At 47.3% G+C, this 22610-nt stretch overlaps 1 protein-coding gene and 1 long non-coding RNA gene across 3 annotated transcripts in view; one reads left to right on the top strand and one right to left on the bottom strand.

Annotated features, from left to right (window-relative positions):
• Positions 1 to 586: 586 nt before the first annotated feature.
• Positions 587 to 22610, bottom strand: part of Tango6 (transport and golgi organization 6 homolog) — a 187440-nt gene continuing 165416 nt past the window's right edge. The window contains exon 18 of one of the 2 annotated variants that reach the window (NM_001427103.1): positions 587 to 3951. In NM_001427103.1, coding sequence (NP_001414032.1) covers positions 3775 to 3951 — 177 coding nt within the window. In that variant the 3' untranslated portion in view covers positions 587 to 3774. The remainder of the gene's footprint in view (positions 3952 to 22610) is intronic. The other variant, XM_087594591.1, reaches the window with a different exon arrangement.
• Positions 6525 to 7943, top strand: LOC147999442 (uncharacterized). The gene is made up of 2 exons (XR_015644123.1): positions 6525 to 6612; positions 7500 to 7943. It is a non-coding gene; the product is annotated as an uncharacterized LOC147999442 (long non-coding RNA).

Raw genomic sequence — 22610 nt, 5'->3', positions numbered from 1 at the left:
GCAGCCAGACTCACTCCCAGCCCCCAAGCGAAGCGGACACTGAGCTCCAAGCAGAGTGGTGCATGAACTCTGAGCTGCAGCACACTGCAGTGAGGCTCGCATGTGACTCAGCACAAGCCTGCAGCAGGACACAGCCAGGCCCTGGAGGTCATGGCCACTGCGGGGCTCAGGGAAGACAGCCACCCAGCGAGGTAAAGGTGGCTAGCACTCAACACCTATTCAGGACGCAGCTGCCATTTCTACTCTAGCATCACAGAAACCCTGGCTGTGGCGAAGTACAGAACTAGCTCTGGTTTTAACAGGTCAGCCAGGTGGGTCATCCTCCCAGCTTATTCCAGCAAACTAACCAACTTCCCCTGTCAGAGCCACCCTGCTGATCCCGCAGCACTTCACTCTGAAGTAAAGGGACAGGACAGGGTGGCTGGAGGGCCCTGGCAGGTGCACACACTTGCCCTCCTCTTTCTGTTGTTGGAGGAGCAAACTGAAGCCAAACTTCGTGAGGATGGGGGTGGCGGTGGGGGTGGGGCAGATAGAGCGGGATCTGCCTGCTGCTTTCTTGTGATTGAGGAGAAAATAGAAAAAGGACTGTGCATGGTTATATTTATTCCCAATTTTACCACACGTACCACATTAGCTTCACAGCACTTTCCAGAAACAAGCTGAAGGAAGCAGCTTCAGGCAGAAATCGGTCTGTGCTGCCTCCTTTGTTTAATGAATCTCTGCCTGCACCCCCCGCCCTAGGACAGCTTTCCTCTTACTCTGTCTGGACCCCAGCTTTTCCTCAAGCCTCTCTTTCTGGGGCTTTGTGCCAGCTCTTCCCTTTCCCTGAGATCTTCCTATGGCTATGTGGTCGGCCCTTCCTCTCCCAGAAGACTTTCACAGTTCCCTGGGGCTAGGCTGCTGTACCTCAATTCCCAGAAGTTCTCACCAGGGCCATTCACCATCCTCATGGACTCATTTTTCCTGCAACTTTAACAGAAAATGTTTCATTACCTTCATTTACTGGGGAGGGGTGCTCTTGCCATGGTGTGTGTGGAAGTCAGAGGCCAACCTGAGGGAATCAGGCCTTTCCTTTGATCACGTGGATCCTGGGATTTGAACTCAGGCTCTCAGGGTTGGCAGTGACAGATGTGGGATGGAAGGACTAAAAGGGGAAGAAGAGGACGGCCCTTTTGCCATTTGTTTGTTTTCAGGGCTGGGGACTGAGTGTAGGGCCTCATATAGGCTGGGCACTGCTGCTGCCTCCAACAGAGGTAGGGATACTCCTGCCCTCTCCGTTTCTCTTTTCAGACAGGCCTTCAGAGTTTCCATGAACTCACTGCAGCCCAGGCAGGCCTTGAGCTCGTCACCCTCCTGTCTCCACTCCCCAGTAGCTGGGCTTACAGGTCTGTGTCACCAGGTCCAGGCAGAATTCTGGACCTTTAAAATTTTATGTTTGTGCTTTTCCTATCCCATTGCTTTCTTTCCTTCGAGCTTTTCATTCAGAAACATAATATGCACATGAATAAATTTATAATAAAAATTATAACTGAGACAGTGTCTTCTATTGTTCAGGTTAGCTATGGAGCTAAGGATGGTTCTGAACTTATGATCCTTTTGCCTTTATGTCCAAAGTGCTGGAATTACAGGTCTACAGCATGGCGTCTGACTTTTGATGTACTGAGGATTGAATCCAGTGCTGTGTGTGTGTTAGGCAAGCATCACACCAGCTGAGTGACAGCTTCCTTCAGCCCCCAGGAGTTCACTTTTTTCAGATAGCATTCCACACTGTGATCCAAGCTGTCTTAGAACTCACTATGCAGCCTGCATCTGACTCTGAACTCACTAGAACCCTCCTGTCTCTGCCTCGTGAGTGCTGGAGTTATAAGCATTGACTACCATGCCTGACTTAGAAGAGTTATTTGACAGTCCTTAATAATCTGGTCATGCCCACAAGGGTTACACTAAATAATGTTCCCTTTGGATTTCATAATGAAGTCAGGAAGAAAAAAAATTACTCTCTCAAATTGAGCACATCAAAATCAATAAAATCAAATACTTTAAGTGCTTTGGTAAGTAGTTCAAACTTAGAGTCAATTTATACACAGAGATAAAGGGACTAAGGCTCTGAGGAGCATATGTGGTTAGGTGGTGAAGATCTTCAAAGTCATCAATGAACATCCTCAAAACTAGAGCGCACTGATGTAAATGCAGTGGACAACTGCATAACAGACTCAACCCGCATGTCTGAAGCAGGCCGTATCTTTTACAAATACATATATAACTTAACAATTATTTTTAATTACATGTCTGTGTGTGGGTATGGACATGTGAGTGCTGCTGTTCTCAAGACCCAGAGATGTCAGTCCCCCAGAGCTGGACTCATAGGCCCTTGTGAGCTCTTCATGTGCGCGCTGGGAACCAACCTGGCATCCTCCGCAAGAACAGTGCGCACTCTTAACCGGTGAGCATCTCTCCAGCCTTCGGTTCTATGTATTCCAAAGGCTAGGAAACCGCGTCTTAAGCTCCAACCCTGATTTTATAGACATTCTTGATTTGAAAAATATACACTAATATTGCTACCCTAGCTGAATAGAAATATTCTTTTAAAACATTCAAGGACCTTTGTTCTAATTTTTTTGAGACAGGGTTTTTCTGTGTAGTTTTGGCAGAAATCCACCCTCTCCCTCCTGAGTGCTGGGATCAAAGGTGTGCGCCACGACACGACAGACAGCTGCCTTGCTTGATCCTTTGCTTGATATCCGGCCTTGTAACAGTGACTGACACCTTTCTGGGGATGAGGAAGGCTGAGCTGAGAAGGCTGTGTAATCTGGCATCCTCTGACCAGGCAGGAGCCCTGAATGTCAGCACCACAGTCACTTGCACTGTCAGTCTGAGTTCTGCTGCCTGTAGGTCAGGACACCCCAGACAGTGGAGATAGAGTCCTGTGACAAAGTACCATACTTATCTCTGTGACACCGAGGAGCAGTGAACACCAAATTAGTCTTATAAAAGTGTAAGCAACAGAGTGGCTTATCTGAGGCAGCAGTTTCTCCCTTTTCCTGTGTGTCCATGTGGGTGAAGCTGCACACACACTGTGCATGTGTGTGTGTGTGTGTGTGTGTAGGCCAGAGGACAACTTTGGGTGCTTTTTCCCAGAAGGCACTGCCGCCCCCCCCTTTTTTGAGAAAGGTGGGGGGCTCTCTTGTTGGCTTAGATTGGCCAGTGAGCCTTCCAGACGCACCTTCTCTGCACCACCCCCGACTAGGATGGCAGGCACAAGCAGCATCTTTAGAGGAGGCAGGGGAGTGGAAGATTCACACTGGCTGATCATTCCCGCCAAGGTAACTTTATTCTTTTGTGTTTGTATGTTTAAGCAATGCTTAGCCCTCCACTCAGCTGCACACCCAGATGACAGCTTTACCTGCTTCTCATCACAGGCAAAATCACCTCACTGAAAGAGTAGCAAGATGGGGCCTGGGGGTGGGGCAGCCCCTCCAGCCGGAAGGAAGAAAATGCTCCACAGTTATACACACATCTCTAATGGCTCAGGACGATGACGAGTGTACTCATTAGGTGGAAGTCACCCTTCTCATGCACGTGCTTTGGGCCAGATGAAGAGTGACCAAATGGATGTTCTAGAAAGGTAGCTCTGAACTCCCAAGTGACCAGCACCGTAAGGCTACCTTAAGGCCTGCAGCAAGGAGGTGGTGGGGACACCTGCTGGGAGGCGTGTGGCCACTGCTCTGACCACTTGGCTTCCCCCTGCCTTCTTCCGTGTTCTGTGAGCCAGGTCTATGGCAGGACCATGATCTTCTTCTCCAGCTTCTGGGGTGGGAATAGGAAGTTCCTCATGATCTCATCCAGCTCCTCCAGGGCCAGCTGGGCCTGTATCTTGGCAACGTCATCAGGTTCCAAACGTACCACGTGCTTCAGCAGGTGATAGAGATCCTTGAGGACGTCGCTCAGCACCTGGATTGAGAGACAGGGCTGTGACCACATGTCTACTAGGAAGCAATCTCTGGCTTCCTTGGGAAAATAACACAGGGACCTTGCAACCGGGAGGGAGCTGGCTGTGCCCCATGGAGGATTCCTTTGTGGTTTCTACCCGCAACACCTCACTATGGATTTTTAGGCTGCACATCATTATTTCCAGACCCTAGACCCTCCTCTTCAAAGGATCACAAAGGCCTCAGGGCAAATGGCAGTCAAGACTATGTGGGTATAGATGCTTCTAGAGCAAATGACTGCTTGCATTTTCCTCAGGGCCTCTGTGAGCACGTATAAGCTCACATATGGGAGTCAGCTCTCTCTGCAGTGTGGATTCTGAGGGTAGAACTGAGGCAAAGGCTTGATGGTAACAGCCTTTACCACTGCTCCAGCTCACTATCCTCTTGTTCCTCTGTGACAGACTTGATGGTAACAGCCCTTACCCCTGCTCCAGCTCACTATCCTCTTGTTCCTCTGTGACAGACTGGCCTCAAACATGGGCTCCCCATGCCTCCTCCTCCTGAGGGGTAGAGCTAGGTTTGGTGTAGGTTAAGATTTTTGTTAAGGCGCTGGTCATAGTGGCACAGAACTTTAATCCCAGCACTCGGGCTGGAGAGATGGCTTAGAGTTAAGAGGAATGTCTGTTCTTCAGAGGTCCTGAGTTCAATCCCCAGCAACCACTTGGTGGCTCATAGCCATGTGTAATAACATCTGGTGTCCTCTTTTGGCCTGCAAGCAGAACACTGTATACATAATGAATAAATAAATAAATCTTTAAAAAAAAAAGTCTTAAAAAAATCCCAGGACTCAGAAGACAGAAGCTGGCAGATCTGTGGCCAGCCTTGTCTGTATAGAAAGTTTCCGAACAGTCAAGGATACAACACCTAGATGCTGCCCTGGAAAGAATTACAGGAAAGCAGGAAAGAGTAGACACATCCATGTGAGAATAAACAGAATGTGGCTCAGGATGGTGGCACCTGGTTTTAATCCTTACTCCTGGAAGGTAGCAGCAGAAGGATTAGAAGTTCAAAGATGGCCTCACCTACAATTGCCGGCCTGGACTATGAGACCCTGTCTTAAAGCAAAAAACCAAACAACAATAAAACAAGTAACAAGGGGCTGGGGATTTAGCTCAGTGGTAGAGCGCTTACCTAGGAAGCGCAAGGCCCTGGGTTCGGTCCCCAGCTCCGGAAAAAAAAAAAAAAAAAAAAAACAAGTAACAAAACAAACCAGAAGACATTTAAGGCTCCAAGAGCGAGTGCAGAGAGCAGAGGGTATAGTAAACTACAGTAAACTACAGAGATGACCTGAAGTGGTGGGTGACAAACACACGGTCTGGCTGCGACTCTCCAGTGTGCTGCTTGGCATCCTGAATTTGCTATGACAAGTTAGAACCCCTTTACCTTGTGTGGTTCTTTGTCACCATGGCACTGGGGAATGGCAATGTAGGGAATAGGATTCCCCTAAAAGCCCTGGGCCCTTCCTCCGCACACCTGACCTCCCCCAGCTGCCTGCACTGTGTCTCTGTGGATCTTTTCTCTAAGCAGAGCTCCTTCCCTGTTCTCCATCTTTGAACACACTTTACACTGCGAGGCTACTTCATGTCCTGTTTACTCTATACACACTGCCAAGATACCACTTCCCATGTGGTTTCTCTTTAATACTCATCCTCAAATTCTGTTTGCAGCCCTATCACAATTATAATTTAAATATTTGTTGTGATTTTGTTTTTTATTTATGTTGGGAATTGATATTATACAATTAAAAATGTTTTCCTCATTAGATCACAAATACTACAGATGTCAAGGCCATGTCTTGCTTTCTTCTCCTGTGGCCAGGACTTCACAAAGTGACTGACATCTGCATTCTATTCATGATGGAGTGCGGGCACACATGCCACTCCTGGCCAAGAGCCTTTAATGACCTACTATTGAAATATTAAAATTACTGATAATGTGTATTGGATTTATGGCTTATAAATGGCATCTAGTGAAACAAAGGAGCAGGGACATGAGCAGTGGAGATGCACGCTGTCTCTCACGAGTGAGTTTTAGCTGTGGTGGTTATACGCCATTAACACTAGTCTCTGATGGACTGACGGTGAGTGGGAGAATCATCCTAGCCAGAAGCAGGTCAATGTGTCTGTTACTCCAACTGAGCAAATGGAGGCACTGACAGCCTGGGAGCTCCTTCTGGAACCCGTGCCCACCACACAAGAAAGCAATGGCTGTCTCAGATATAGATGGTCAGGGAACTCTCTGTAGCAGCCTCTCCTACTCAGCCAAGCATTTACCAAAGACACCGACAAGGAAGGAAGCAGGACAACCTGCTGTCCTTGCTGCCCCAGCCAGCCTGATGGAGGGGGAGCTGACAGCAAGCGGGTGGGTGGGTAGGTGAGTGGGGGTGGGGGGTGAGTGAGGAAGAACACAGTTGTGCTCGCTTTTGCATGTTTTTCCAGTTTTCAATGACGGAGACGCACGTGCAAGATGGGGGCTCCACACTGTGGTTCTGATGATTCTGTGTTTGAGTGGAACACTCTTCTATTTGTGTTTCAGATTGACACTGCAGAGTAAGATGAGCTGTAAAGAGCCCGCAATTACACACGTCAGTTTCTCCTTAGAGCAAAGCAACTCAGTGCAATCAGTAAGCACCTGGACAAGTAAATCGGGACTCTGGGGGGGGGGAGGGGAAACTGCATCTTATTATGATTAATCACACACACACACACACACACACACACACACACACACACACACGCACGCACACACACGCATGCACGCACACCTTTTTTTTTCTTATTTTTTGAGACACGGTTTCTCCATGTAGCCCTCCCTATTCCATAACTTGAACTTGTTCTTTAGACCAGGCTGGCCTGGAACCCATAGAGATCTGCCTACCTCTGCCTCCCAAGTGCTGAGATTAAAGGTGCGCGCCACCACTGCCTGGCCCCTCTTTTTAAAAATGTTTCTTCTTCTTTTTCTTTTTTTTCCTTTTTTCTTTTTTTCGGAGCTGGGGACGGAACCCAGGGCCTTGCCCTTGCTAGGCAAGCGCCCTACCACTGAGCTAAATCCTCAGCCCCTTTAAAAATGTTTTAAGGCTGCATTTACTCTATGTGGACGAGTGCTCTGCTTGCATGGGTGCCTGTGCATTGCGTGCATCCTAGTATTGGATTGATGCACAGTTACGAGCTGCTATGTGGGAGCTAGGAATTGAACTCAGGTCCTCTACAAGCACAGGAAGTGCTCAACCGCCGAGCTGTGTCTCTACTCTCACCCTTCCCTTTTAATGGGGGCCTTGTGTTTTGGTTTTGCTTGGGAACACAGGTTTTACATAGTTAGTTTTGCCATGTCTGTTTCTTTTTCAAGTGTCGTTCCATTAAGACCTGAGCCCAAGAGCCACGCTCACTAAGATGTGGTAGGGCTTGCCCTGGACTCTCTCAAGGAGCTGCTAGACACAGCAGGAATAAGGCAGGCATCCGGCCCTAACCAGCCCCGCTCACTCTGCTAACCCGTCTTCATCTTTTTTGGCAGAGTGAAAATGAGGTGATTCCAGAAAGAGGACAACTGCACAGCTCCTGCTCATGGTTACCACTCACTCTGCAATCATTATGAAGGGCCTCCGTGGTACCCAGGCCGGGTACTAAAGAGATGGACGGTCCATGAACTGGCCCCTCTGGCAGTCAAAGCCCAGAGGAGAGGGAGGCACAGGCCACATAGTGAGGTCTCGACTGAGAGGAAAACAGTGTGCCTGATTATCAGGATCAAAAGAAGTCATCTGCCTTTGGCAGTGGGAGGGTGAGACACTCTGCTGGTGAAAGGGGCATCACTGTGACAGGTACTGGGTGGCACCAAGGAATGGCTTTGAGATCCATTAGCGAGTCCCCTCACCATCTAGCCACTAGAGATAAAGTAGTTTCTAAGCAAAAGTAATTAAAAATGTTATATTTAAAATAAAAATTATATTTATTTACTTCACGTGTGTATATGTATGTGAACACACATGTGCCATGAGTCACACATGTGTAAGGATGGGAATCCGCTTTCTTATTCCATGTGGGTTCCAGGAATTGAACTCCGGTCCTCACTCAGCAAGTGCCTTTCCCCACTGAGCTATCTTGCTGTCCTTGGCTTCCAACTCTTTAGGGAGCCAGGGATGACTGTGAACTCTTTCTTGCCTTCTTCCAGAGGCTGAGGTGACAGGTGCTGCCACCTTGTCCATTTTCAGCAAAGCGGGGACCGAACCCAGGGCTGGGAAGGCGCTGCCGACTGAGCTGCAGTGAGAGCCTGAGAGCCTTCTTCCTCCTAGAGACGCAAAGAAAGGCAGCTTTGCCCCGTTAAATGGGCGGTTCTGAGGCAGTCTGCTCTTCCCGGGGTGGGGCAGGAACTTCCCCTGGGCACTGTTATGTCCATAAATAACAGTAATGTTTGTGCAAAACACACGGCATCCTTGAGGGTGCTGAGCTCCTGTTACCAGGCTCTGGATCTCTCTTTAGGTAAGGAAGTGTTAAGCTGAGCCTTCTTCTTAATTAACGGGTCCATCTTAGCAACCCACCCTCCTGTGCTTCTCTCCAATCCTACACATCATGGGACTTCCTCTGAACTCTCCAAGGATCAAAGCTTCCTGCCAGCCAAAGATTGTCACCAAATCCTAAGGATCAGGGGCTGAATACAGGAAAGTTCAAAGGTAAAGTTACTCACAGGAGCCTCTGAGGTGGGCAGGATACAAGCAATCCTGTGGGAGGATCCCTCATTAAGATTTCAACACCCTGCCATCTACACACACATACACACACACACACACACACACACACACACACATCACACCATCTACACACATACACACATACCACACACACACCTGCTATCTAATACACTTGCCATGTACAACCCCCCACTACCCCCACCTGCTATACACACACACACACACACACACACACACACACACACACACACACCACCCCAATAGAGCCCAAAAACTGCAGAGAGAGAGAGAGAGAGAGAGAGAGAGAGAGAGAGAGAGAGAGAAGAAAGGCCATGGGTACGGTGTATGTGTGGGGAAGGAGGAGGACTCAGAGTAGCAGTTGGCTGCCAGAAGCACTGGACAGAGGGAGAAGCCCTTTGTGGTTTCTGGGGAGTTTCCTTTTTGTTGTAGGAACTCACACAGGCATTGGGTCTAATGTTAACCATGTCCTCTACACTGAGCTGTACACACCCCCACCCAGCCCCTAGGTCAGGAGAGCTTAAAGAAGCACCAGCTTCCTAGTGTGAAACCTCCTTGGAAGGGCTGGAGTTCAGCTGTCTCACCAGCAGACAGTGGGACTGTGTACCACACACAGCCATTTTCCTATTCCTCCTGTTGGCCAGCCTGGGGCTTTCAGTGACAGGGCAATGTTTGGGGTTGGCGTGGCTGAGACGCAAGCACAGTTTACTAAAAAGAACAGTAGAGCAGAAGTGCCTTGGGCACACAGGTGCGCTTTCAAACGGAAAAGCTGAAAAACAGCTCAGAACATTCCTACAAAGCTGTGTCTTTGAGTTAAGATCAAAAGAAGAAATAAATGGCAGGTATTCTTCTTGTTAGATCCTAAATATGTTTATTTATTTGGTTATAAAAGCCACATATCCACAAGTCAGAATATTTGGAAACTATAAGAAAAAAAAAAACTCTAGCCAGACTACCTTTCTTTTCTTTTTTCTTTTTTTTTTTCCGGAGCTGGGGACTGAACCCAGGGCCTTGCGCGTGCTAGGCAAGCGCTCTACCGCTGAGCTAAATCCCCAACCCCAGACTACCTTTCTAACACAAGTTATATTAGTGAGGGAACTCAGTAGTGAGCAGACAACCAGTCAGCCAAGACAGCCAGACAGGCAGACAGACACAGATAGAGACATAGACAGACACACACAGACACACACACACATACATATTTTTGTTATTTGAGACAGAGTCTTGGTATGTTAGTTCTGGCTAACCTGGCACTTGCTATGTAGGCCAGGCTGGCCTTGAACTCTCAGAGATGTGCTTATCTCTGCCTCCCCAGTGTTAGGATTAAAGGTGTGTGCCACCATGCCCATCGAGATTTACACACACACACACACACACACACACACACACACACACACACACACACACAAACTATAAATACAAGATTTATTTTAGTATATATGTGATTTATTTGTATGTATATTTTGTCTCCTGTATGGCTGTGCACCACATGTGGGCAGTGCCTGTAAGAGCTAGAATCCCTGGAACTGAAGCTTCAGACAGAGCTGTGGGCTGCTGTGTGGATGATGTGAACTGAACTTGGGTCCTTGGGAAGGAGAGCTAGTGCTTTTAACCCCGAGTCATAGCTCAAGCCCTTGCTTTAATTTTTAAAATTATTTTAGACATAAGGGAGAAACAGAAAGTCAAAATGTCAAATTTTCATCCATATGTAGTGTGTATATCACATGAAGTCTGAGAGGTGCTGTGTGGGGAGAGCATCACAGAAGAGACAGCAGTAGGGCGTGAATAAAGAAAGGTCACGGAGGCTGGAGAGCTGCCCTGAGAGTGATTAAGAGCAGTACAGCTTCTGTAGAGGACTGGGACCGATTCCCAGCACCCACCTGGTGGCTCTCAACCAACAGTAACCCCATCAGTTCTAGAACATACAACTCCCTCCTCTGTGGCGCACAGACACATTCAGCAAAATATTCAAATATTGTGAGTCCAAGGCCAATGTGCATGACACCAGGTACTTTCTAAAAATCAAACAAAAACATTATTTTTTCTTTTGTGTGTAGCATGTTTCCTGTGTGTGACATACATGTGGAGGTCAGAGGACAACCTTGTGTGGCATTCATCAGAAGTTGCTGGCCTTTTTGTGCAGGCAGGGCTTGGAGATCCTCAAACTGGCTAGGGGTGTGTCACCTAGTTGCCTGGCCAGTGAGGCCCCAGGATCTGCCTTTCTCCACCATCCCAGTTCAAGTATTATTACCACACACACCGCCCGCTTTTCTGGCATAGGTTCTGGTGGTTGAACTCAGGTATTTACCTACTGAGCTATCTCTCCAGCCCAAGGGAAAATTTTTATAACAAAACAACCAAGTTTCTTTCTTTATTCTTTATGTCTATGTATGTGTGCCTGCATGAATTTGTTTATGTACACCACGTGTGTGCAGGTGGCCTTAGTAGCCAGAGGGTATTAGATCCCCTGGAACTAGGTTACAGGCACTCCCAGGTGCCTTTATCCCAAGGGGGAATTGTTTTAAAATGACGTTAATAGATACGAATTAACTTTGAGGTGATTTACTATAATGGAAGCAAGGTGAGCCGAGTGGTGCTCCATTGTTATTGTGTGGGGTCGGGAAAACACAACGGGCTGAGGATGCCGCTCTGTTCCCAGTACCGCAGTAGAGCACACCTATAATCTCAACACTCAAGACAAAGGTTATCTTATCAAGAGCAAGTTTGGGGCTAGCCTTGGATACATATAGCCCTGTCTCAAGCAAACAAAATAATATAAATAGTCACAGTCAAAACATTTACAGAAAGGACTCCGGAAAGATGAGTTAGCAGAGGCCTTATCGTCTATAATTTTCTCTTCCCCTGGCCTCTCCTTCTGTCTTAGAATCAAACAATGGGTCTTGCACATGCTGTGCATGTGTTCTACCACATGTATAATTTCTTAAGTTTTATTGGGGAAGTAGGTTGTTGTGGTGGTTTGAACAGGTTTGGCCTCCACAGACTCAGGTGTCTGAATACTTGGTTCGTAGGGAGTAGCACTATGAGGTGGTGTGCCCTTATTGGAGGAAGTGTGTCACTGTGGAGGCGGGGCTTTGAGGTCTTAAATGCTCAAGCTACTTCCCTAGTAATAGGGAAAAAAGTCCAGTCTCCTCCTGGCTGCCTTCAGATCAAGAGGTAGAGCTCTTGGCTCCTCCAGTGCCGTGCCTGCCTGGACGCCGCCGTGCTTTCCATCTCGACGATAACAGACTGAACTCAGAACTGTAGGCCAGCCCTAATTAAATGTCCATTCCAAGTGTAGCTGTGGTCATGGTGTCTCTTCACAACAAGGGAAACCCTAAGACAGTTGTTAAATACATAAGGATACAAAGTTAAATGCTTAGAGTCAAGTGTAGTAGCTTATAAACTGTGATCAGAACTCTAAGGCATTTCAGGTTCAAGGCTAGCTTGGACTACATAGTGTGACACTTTCTCAAAATAACAAGAAAGAAAGGAAGGGAAGGAGGGACCAAGACAGAGAGGGAGGGAAGGGGAGGAAGGAGGGGGACGGAAAGAAGGAAGAAAGGGACAAGAAGGCTAAGTGTTTGTGTAGAATATACCAATGGTATTTATGTATTCAATTCTCGTTAGAAACAACAGATGAGGGGGAAAGGGAGCAAAAGGGAAGGAAAGTCATTCCAGAGTTGTACTGACCACTGCCATGCCTCCCTTTGTGACTAAGATAAATAGAACCTGGGCACAGTGACGGCTAGAACAGCCCAGGAGTGGGACAGTGAAATATGGGCAAGGAGGGGAAGGAGGCAGCAGAGACAGTGGCTGGACTGCGCCGGCAGATACAGGACTTCTTTAGATGAAGCCCAGAATCCAACCTTTTCTGTTTAAACACACACTGGGAGAAATATTATGGCATAAATGCATCCAACCATGTCTTGAAACAGCTCTTACTGTGTTACTCAGGATGGTCTTGAGTTCTAGGGGGCTTAAGCAATCATCTTGTCTCAACATTCCCTGGGACTGGGACCACAGTCTATGCACCATCATTTCCATGTCACCTATGTGTGAGTTGGACCTGAGGGTACAGTTGTAGTCCTATTACTTGGGAGAGGTTGAAGCAGAAGGACTGAGAACACAGAGCTACTTTAGGCTACACAGGAAGTACGAAAACTCTCTGGGTGACAGTGTGAGACCTTTCTCTCCTACTCCACAAAAGAGAAAACACCCACATGTGAATTGTGGCTGAGGAAGCAAGAGCCAACAGACAGACTAGTTAAAGGTTGAGGGTCCAATTCCAGAACGACTCAGCAAACATTTCCCAGATTGTGCTGAGAATTCTTTATATATATAAAGAATATAGGGGTTGGGGATTTAGCTCAGTGGTAGAGCGCTTGCCTAGCAAGCGCAAGGCCCTGGGTTCAGTCCAAAGCTCCGAAAAAAAAAAAAAAAGAAAAAAAGAAAAAAAAATATATGTATATGAGTACACTGTTGCTCTCCTCAGACACATCAGAAGAAGGCATTGGATCCCTATTACAGATGATTGTGGGCCACCATGTGGTTGCTGGGAATTGAACTCAGGACCTCTGGAAGAGTAGTCAGTGCTTATAACCACTGAGCCATCTCTCCAGCCCCTGTGCTGAGAACTCTGAGTAGCACAGCCGGAGAAGCTTCCTTAGATGGGGCTAGGTGGAGCTGATTCCAGAGTGCTAGAGGCAGGTGAACAGGGCCACATGGATCCTGGAGCAAATGGCTTTCCCTGAGGGACTTGGGGACCTCACTTGGACAGTGAGGTCTCAAAGTACTCCTTTGAGAGTCCTGTGAGATCAGGGTCTGTGGTGTCTGGCACAAGGAAGTGTCCAGGGTAGGTGCAAAATAAGCCATGCTTTGCCAGGCCTCCACTAAGACTGTGGTCTCGTTGGGGATTTAGCTCAGTGGTAGAGCGCTTGCTTAGCAAGTCCAAGGCCCTGGGTTCGGTCCCTAGCTCTGGGGGGGGGGGGGGGAAAGGGCCTGGAGAGATGGCTCAGCGGTTAAGAGCACTGACTGTTCTTCCAGAGGTCCTGAGTTCAATTCCCAGCAACCACATGGTGGCTCACAGCCATCTATAAAGGGATCCGATGCCCTCTTCTGGTCTGAAGACAGCTATAGTGTACTTGTATACATAAAATAAATAAATCTTTAAAAAAAAAAAAAAAAAGACTGTGGTCTCTGTGAGGGCCAGGAGTGTGGGCAGCTTATCAGTTCTCCTAACACTGAAGTGGGAAAAACAAATCTCGGAGGAATGAGTGAAGGAAAGTTGGCATGAACAGATGAATGCTATAGACCACTGTCACTCCCAGCAGGCGGCTCCCTAAGCACTGTTGCTTTGGCTCCAGGAGAGCTGACCTCTTCTGTCCTCTTTGGGCTTCTGTACACATGGGTGCACGTGTGCGCACACACCTACACCCACACAAATGGGCACAAATACACACACACACAAGTGCTGTGGTCTTTTTTTGTTTGTTTTGAGATACTGCCTCTCTCTATAGCCCTGGAACTCACTATGTAGACCAGCCTGGTAAGCATTTGCCTCCCAAGTACTGGGATTAAAGGCATGTGCCAACGTGCCAGACATATATGTGTATTTTAAAAACTTGTTTTTATCTTATGGGTAAGTATGGTACTTTCAAGAGCCTACATGTACACATGTGTACCAAGTATGTGCCCTTTTCCCATGGAGGCCAGAAGAAGGGGATGGGTTTCTTAGAACTAGAGTTACAGGTGGCTGTGGACCTGCGCTTTGGTGCTGAGAACCAACCCCAGATCAGCGACTGCTCTGAATGGCGGAGCCATCTCACTAGCCTCCATACAAAAGTCTGTCAAAAATCCATACACTTTTCTTGAGTGGGAGGTGCTTTCAAGTCAGTGTTCCTCTGTGTAGCTTTGGCTGTCCTGGAACTCGCTCTGTAGACCAGGCTAGAAAAATTGTTACTGTTTTATGTGTGTGAATGTTTTGCCCACATATGTGTGTATGCTCCAGGTGTTTACCTGGAGCCTGTAGAGGTCAGAAGAGGTCAGATCCCCTGGGACTAGAGTTACAGATGGTTGTGAGCTGCCATGTGTATTCTGAGACTCAAACCTATATGTCCCCTCCAGGACAAGTGCTCTTACAACTGAATTAAACCTTTAGGTCCCTAAAATACTTTTAAAAAGAAGCGTCGGTGAGGTGGCTCAGTAAGTAAGGTCACTGCCGAGCCTAGAAACCTGAATCTGACCCCTGGGACCCACGTGTAGGATCAATTCCCATATATTTATACTGTCCTCTAACCTCTACATGTGAGCCACGGCTTCCTACACTAAATAAATAGACAACACTAAGCCATGATAAAGGAAAGCCACTAACATCATCTCCAATTTGCCTAGACCCCATGGCTAGTAAAGAAGGGAGCCAGCCCCAGTGGCACAGACTTGGAGATGTAACTCTATTAAATGTCACTTACCACTGCATCTCCAAGTGGTTATCCTTATTACTGAACAGAAGTGCACAGAAAGTGAATCTGCTGCCCCCTTACAAGTCTACTGTAGACTCCAGCAGACAGACCATATTGACGGTATTTTGCTGTCCTAAGCAAGATGAGAGATACAAAAGAATCCTTATTACTGCCACGTGGAGAAGTCTGGCTGGCCTCAGGGCTAAGGGCAAAGCACAGCTCTCAAGACAAAGAATAGAGAAGCCCCCAATATGAGCAGGCAGAAAGGGAGGAGTGGGGTAGGGCAGGGGTGAGTAAGCTGTGAACATGGCTTATTTTGTATATATTTGCTTTTGGTAATTTTCGGGGGAGGAGGTGGTTTGAGGCAAGGTTTCTCTGCGTAGGCTTGGCTGTCCTGGAGCTCACTCTGTACACTAGGCTGCCTACTTTACCTCCCAAGTGCTGGGACTGAGGTGTGCGCCACCACCACCAGCTTGCTTTCTGTAATTAAAAATCATTTATTTACTCCCCACCGAGGCTTTATTTGGAGAATAGAACAAAATGGTGTCTCTGCTTCCCATACCTTGACGCACTGCTAAATGTCTCACTCACACACACACACCCAGAGAGAGAGAGAGAGAAGGAGAGAGAGAGAGGGGGAGAGAGGTTGTTTATATTTATTTATTTGGCATGTATGTGTACATGTCCATATGCATATGTCACAGCAGGGGTTCTCTTTTTCTATCGTGAAGGGTCAAGGGGTCAGACTCACAGTGTCGGGTGGCATGGTGGCAAGTGCTTTTATGTGCCTTACCCCTGAGTTGTCTCAATTTCCCCTTACTCCCTCAAACTAAAAAAAAAGATGTATTTTGTTTTTAATCATATGTGTGTTGGTTTGCACATGATAGTTAGGTGCCTGTTGCCAAGGTGAGAGGCATCAGACCCCTGGAGGTTGGATTTACAGGCAGTTGTGAGCTGTCCAATATGAGTGCTGGGAATTGAACTTGGTCCACGGCATGAGATGATATGGGATCTTAACTACTGAGCCATCTCTCCAGACCCTAAATTTTATTTATTTATTATTAATAATAATTGCTGTTGTTTTGAGATAGGATCTGATATGTAGCTCTGCCTACTGTGCACCTCTCTGTAGCACAAGCTGGCCTTGAACTCACAGATTCCCCTCATCAGTGCTGGGATGAAAAGTGTGCACCCCCATCCCCAGCTCATTTGTTTATTAATTACTGCATGTGAACAATGTGCATGTATGCGCAGAGCGGTAAGAGGATAACTTTGTGGACTGGTTCTGTCCACCTTTAAGTGGGCTCTGGGGAGCACACTTGGTACCATTTGTGCTCAGTGAATGCCTTTCCTCGCTGAGCCATCTCACCAGCTGTAGTTATGTTCTAAAGCAGATGTCTGTGATTTTAAGACCAGCCATTCCAGGATAGCCAGGACTACACAGAGAAACCCTGGCTCAAAAAACTAAAACAAACAAAGCAAAACAACTTCGAAGGACCACGACTAACATTAACTCATAACGAACAGTCTCTGTCTCAATCATCATTAAAATGTGCAGGTAAAACGAACGACAAGGAACAGGGACAAGGTTTCAGATGGGAATGAGCTTTACATTTCATCTAATATGTTCAGTTTTCACTTGTATGTAACAAACAGACACAGGATTACTGAAGTATAAACCAGCTACAGCAAGTTGTGCACCTTAGGAAAACTTAGTGCAGTATCGGCCCTGTGTGGTCAGGTGGTAGTGGCGTGTGTCACACTGCAACATCTGATGGTCTGCTGTGCACTGAGGGCACTGGGGGATTCTGCTGGGCTAGCAAACAAGGCTGAACCCTAAGCCTGCAAGTGGGGCAGCCTCTCCACCATAATGAGAAGGGGACGGTTGGGGAAGGCAACTGGTGGCAGTTGTTGGCCCCCGTACTTTACTGATAAAATCTAAAGCTTCCTCTGATAGGTGTATGAAAAAGAAATCAGGGCTGTCTCCAAGGCCAGGCTTTTGAGACACTGCATCGAGAGTGCAGGGAAGTCAGCAAAGAGGCAGGAATCCTGACATCTAAGGGATTCTATCCGTGTTTGGTGGCTAGAGAACACAGCCTCATGAAAGCCCAAGCAGCCATTACTATTAACTGAAGGTTACTGAGCCTTTCAGAGAGCATTTGTTTTCCAAGTATTTCTGCTGACTTAGAGATAAACGGCACCGACCCCTCCTGGATTAGCCTAGTTGTGCAGTGGGAAAAGATCCCAAGTGTGAACTGCAGATGGGGCAGAAGAGGACGGGAGCGTTGTGCATGATTTTTCCTGACGAACAAGGGAGAAACTAACTGGTCAAGTGCTAAAAACGTCTGAGGGATCTAGGGAAGTGAAGCGGTGCAGGGACAAAGACCAAAGCAGCTGGCCTGGCCGTAAGCTCCTGGTAGAGATGATGGCTCAGAGGTCCTAGACAAAAGGCAGGGAGCAGACTTCCCCGTGTCTAGTGTGTGCTCTTCTAGGCCAGCTCTTGCTGAGGCACTCCACCCAAGGTTTCGGTGGCCACAGGTCTTGCAGCCCACTGTGGCAGGGACAGGAGCAGCGGCTGCCACAGCAGTAGGAAGAGCAATGCAGTCTCTTTCAGAATGTCTTTAAATAGCAACCCGAGGAAGGAGCAACTTCACTGCACCTCCACAGGCACCAAAATAGAACAAAAGCAGCCGGGAGAATGGCCAGAGACTGCGCCAAGGTGGTGGTGGCTATGGCTGTGGTGGCTGCTGCTGCTGCTGCTGCTGCTGCTGCTGCTGCTGCTGCTGCTGCTGCTGTGAGACTGGCAGCATCTGAGAGAGCCATGACAAACTCACCCTTCAAAGGGCACTCAACTGCCACACCTAGAGACAGGCTTTATTGCTTCCAACCCCGGGATCTCTATGCAGACACCTGCCAAGGGTGGAGGTCCTGTTTCCTTCCTTCCTTCCTTCCCAGAAAGCATTCTGCTAGACAGCCATGGGCAGGAAATGGTTCACTATTGCCGTTTGTTGGTGGTTCCACATTGGTCATGGCGCTGAGCCCTTTCTACATGTTTGACCACTGAATCCTGTGACACAGGGATTATCAATCCCAGTTGACAAAGCTGGGATTGGGGTTTAGAGGTTTAGAATTCAAACTGGTACCTGCCAAGTTTGATGACTCCACAAACCTTGCCTTTCGATGTGTGCATTAGGAGACTGCTCTGTAGGAAGGACTTGCCCTTTCCTCACTACATAACGCGCTTATTTGGATGGCACCTGGCTAGTAGGGCAAAGGGGCAGCTGACAGGCTAGTGTCTGATTCCAGGACGTGCCAGTTTGCTTTGGGACACCCTGAATCATAATCTTAGCCTGCTCAAACAGCCTGGGTGTCCCTGGAGTGCTCCAGGCCTCTGCAGGCAGAGAATGCGCTGGTTGCAGACCCTAGAACACCTGCTTAGTGGAATTCAGTGCTGCGACGATCCAGCGAAGGCCAGAGACAACCAGATATGTGGACACATATGAGGCTAGGCTCTGCATTGTTCACTAATACACACGCAGTATGAAACACGCTAGAGAACGGAAGCCCAGTCCTCCCCACAGAGGGGTAGCCATACTTCCCCCAAGGGATACTGTCTAAGCAGCCAGTGACCCCCACACTTATTCCACCACTGTTGCAAAAGAAAAGCTTCAGTTTATTGAGTGGTGTTAGGGGTGTACTTTGTGCATGATAGGCAAGCCGTAGCCATGGCCTCTAAGAAACATTTTATTTCAGTTTTGTCTGTTTTATTTTACATGTATGTGTGCTTTACTTGCATGGATGTCTGCATCTCGTGCATAGCTGGTGCTGGTAGAGGTCCAAAGAGAGTGTCAGATTTCCTGGAACTGGAGCTACTGATGGTTGCCAGTTGCCAAGTGAGTGCTGGGAACTGAACACAGGTCCTCTGTAAGTGCTCTTAACTGCTGAACTATCTCTCCAACTACTCCCTGCACCCCCATGAAAAAATTTTAAAATGTCTGAAACTTGCCAGATTCCTAAATTAAAAAATTTAAAATTTCTTATACTTTGTAAGTGACTCTGACAACCTAATAACAATGATGTGTCTACAAGAAACTCAACAGTGTGTGTGTGTGTGTGTGTGTGTGTGTGTGTGTGTGTGTGTGTGTGTAAGAGGTCACCTTTGGGGATCTTCCCCTATTATACAGTATGTTTAAACATGGTCTCCCACTGATCACTCGTTTCTGCAAGACTGGCTGCTCTCGTGATCGGCTTGCCTCTGCTGCTGGCTCTTATGTGGGTGCTAGGGGCGTGAATTCAGATGGCCATGCTTTGTAGCAAGCACTCGTCCCCCAAACAACCTCCCAGGTCCCCTACCCCCGACTCAATAATCTTTTTTTTTTTTTTTTTTTTTTGGTTCTTTTTTTCGGAGCTGGGGACCGAACCCAGGGCCTTGCGCTTCCTAGGTAAGCGCTCTACCACTGAGCTAAATCCCCAGCCCCTCCGACTCAATAATCTAAAGGATGAGGCAGCACAGGCTATCAGGAAAACAAAATAATAAAACACCCAAAAGCTGGTAGGAGACTTAGTAGGGATCTGCTATGATTTCTAAAGTAGATGTGTTAAGTGCCCAAGAGGCAGGTAAGTGTCAAGGACAAGGCAAAGGGACTTAGTCTAGTACTATATTTCTTGGAATTTTCTTAATTATGAACAAAAAAAGTTTCTTTTTCCAGAATGGAGAACATTTTTTGACACATACTTTTGGATTGTATCTCCAGGCCAGTGAGATGGCTCTGCAGGTAAGCACAGTTGCTATGCAGGCAAACTGACAAAAACATAAACAGCTGGACTCAGGAGCGTGCCCTGAGTCTGTCTCAGCACACAGAGAGCCTAACCAGAGCGCCCTACTCCACTAGCTGGCCTACAGTCTGAAGCTCAGTTAAGACAAAAAGAAAAACCTGCCTCAACAAGGTGGAAGGCCTCTGTTTCCTCATTCCAATAACACAATACCTGCTAACTCAGGAGAACCAGAGACAGAAGAGCCCAGAAAGTCCAGTGGTAAAGGTCCTAGGAAGTCAATGTTTGCTTGAACACATCTGTAACAGTTCCCACGTCTCTCCAGGACAGTCTCAGGAACAGCTGAGCTGGCACCTCCCTTCTACTCTGCTGGTCATGGGACCTGAGCAACGAGTCATGAATGTGCTGCGTCTCAACTTCTTGTCTGTGAGTAGAGTTTGTGAGCCTACTTATCACACAGAGTTCTACGAGGATTTAGGACCCAAAATTGTTTTTAGGTATACAATTAGCCATTAATAAATGTTAGCAATGTTAAATACAGAAGCTTGCAGGGTGTGGGCTTTACCAGGAAACACTGCCTCAAGCAAACAAACCTCGGGTAACGAACAATGAACTAGAACAGAACTTACAGCATCAATCTGTTTGATGGTTTTCTTCTTTTTAATTTTATCACTGTCTACAATTGCATTTATTAATTTTGTGTGGAGAAGACCACACACCACAGTGCCCGTGTCGAGGTCAGAAAACAATGACCAACAAGGAGCTGGTTCTCTCTCAGAAGTTGGTCTGGTGGATCGAATGCAGGCTGTCAGTCTTGCACCAAATGCTTTTACCCATGAGCCATCCCCCATCCCTCAAAGTAAGTAGCTGAGATGACCTCCAACTCCTGCTCTTTAAAAGACTGTTTTATTTACTTAAAGATTTTTATTTCTATACGTGTGTGGGTATCTTATCAGTAAACATACTGAATGTACATGTACATGCCCTGAGAGGTCAAAAGAGGTTGTTGGAGCCCATAGAATTGGAGTAGCAGACAGTTGTGAGCCTCTATGGGGGGTGCTGGGAACTGAACCTAGGACCTCTGGAAAAGCAGACAGTGTTCATAATCACTGCGCCATCCCCCCTCACCCCCCATACAGGGTTTCTCTGTATAGCCCTGGTTTTTCTGGAACTCTGTCTGTAGACCTGGATGGCCCCTAGACTCCCGGAGATCCATTTGACTCTGTATCCTGAGTGCTGAGATTAAAGGTGTGTACCATTGGTACCTGGCATGCTGTCTCATTTTTTAAAACTTGTCTTAACTTCTGTTGAAAATGAATCTTAACTTCTATTGGCTACCTTTTGTAAATGATGCCTACCAGAGTTTACACACTTGTCTTGAGTCTTTAGTAGACGATTAACTTCATAAAAAACTTTCCACATTCACTATCATTTTGTAGAGCTTAGCCTGTAATATCATATACCTCCTTATCAACTGGCAGTACTGTCAGACACACTGAAGAGTGAGACCTCTCAGGGCATTGCATAGCACAGGACATGTACATTCAGGATGTTTACTGGTAAGATAGCCACACACGTATAGAAATAAAAATCTTTAAGTAAATAAAACAGTCTAATTCACTCATCCATTTGTGTAGGGAAGCCACCAACATCATGAGTTATTTTCCCACTGACAATCACCACGGCAAGATTCATCACTCTTGTGTTTGTGCAGAGTTGAGGAAATTGGCACCAGGACATCTGCAGAAGACATAGAGGCAGACAGGCCCTGGCTGCCTCCCACCTCCACTTCCCAGGTTTGTCCCACCTTGCCCAGTCTACCTAACATCTATCTGGGGTCATCTCATGGCACCCCAAGAAAGGTGTACTTAGAATTTCTTCTTTTCTTTTCTTTTCTTTTTTTTTTTTTTTTTTTTTGTTCTTTTTTTCGGAGCTGGGGACTGAACCCAGGGCCTTGCGCTTCCTAGGCAAGTGCTCTACCACTGAGCTAAATCCCCAACCCCGAATTTCTTCTTTTCAAAGGCAAGGATATAGAGGAATGTTTGCCACCTAGATGTCTGTCACAGCAGCGTAATTACTTTCGGAGGGAAAAAAGTCCCAAGATTCTCCCCAGCCTGGCAACCTGGAAGGGGCTTGGCTTTCTGTGTTTTCTCTCTGCTTCCTGATATTTCTAGTCTTCTGTGTGATGGGAAGTTCCTGGATGTAAAATCTAGGGCTGGGCTTTTGGCAAGAGATGGAGGGACAGGAGGAAGGGCAAAAGGCAACCAGCCTGTTTCCTGTCTGTGCTCTCTGAAGACTTGCTGGCAGGCCCTGTAGGGCACCTGGGCCCAACGCCAACCCAAGCACCCTCCTACAGCTTTTCTGTCATGCTCCTGGGTAGACAGGAACTGTGCCATGAAGAGGTGACCTGGTCTGGATTCCTTTTGGATATTATGAATTCACAGATCCCAAACAGCCTTTATCTGGTCATCATCTGTGGGATAAATACCCCAGTGACTAAGTTTCCGGGTCCTTCAGATGACAGGGACACAGAAGACTGAGACTGTGCTCTGAAGCTACACTGCTCTGCACTGGAAGCTGCAGCACAGTTAACCTTTCTCCCTTGTCTTAGCCTCTTCATCTTAACAACAGGCCCATGACGTTCCCCCAAACCAAACAGTTAGTTACAAAGAGAGAACGGGTTAATTCATG

Source organism: Rattus norvegicus, chromosome 19 (assembly GCF_021556685.1).
Source record: "Rattus norvegicus strain SHRSP/BbbUtx chromosome 19, alternate assembly SHRSP_T2T, whole genome shotgun sequence".
Classification (NCBI taxonomy): Eukaryota; Metazoa; Chordata; class Mammalia; order Rodentia; family Muridae; genus Rattus; species Rattus norvegicus.
This window is presented reverse-complemented; position numbering and strand designations above follow the sequence as displayed.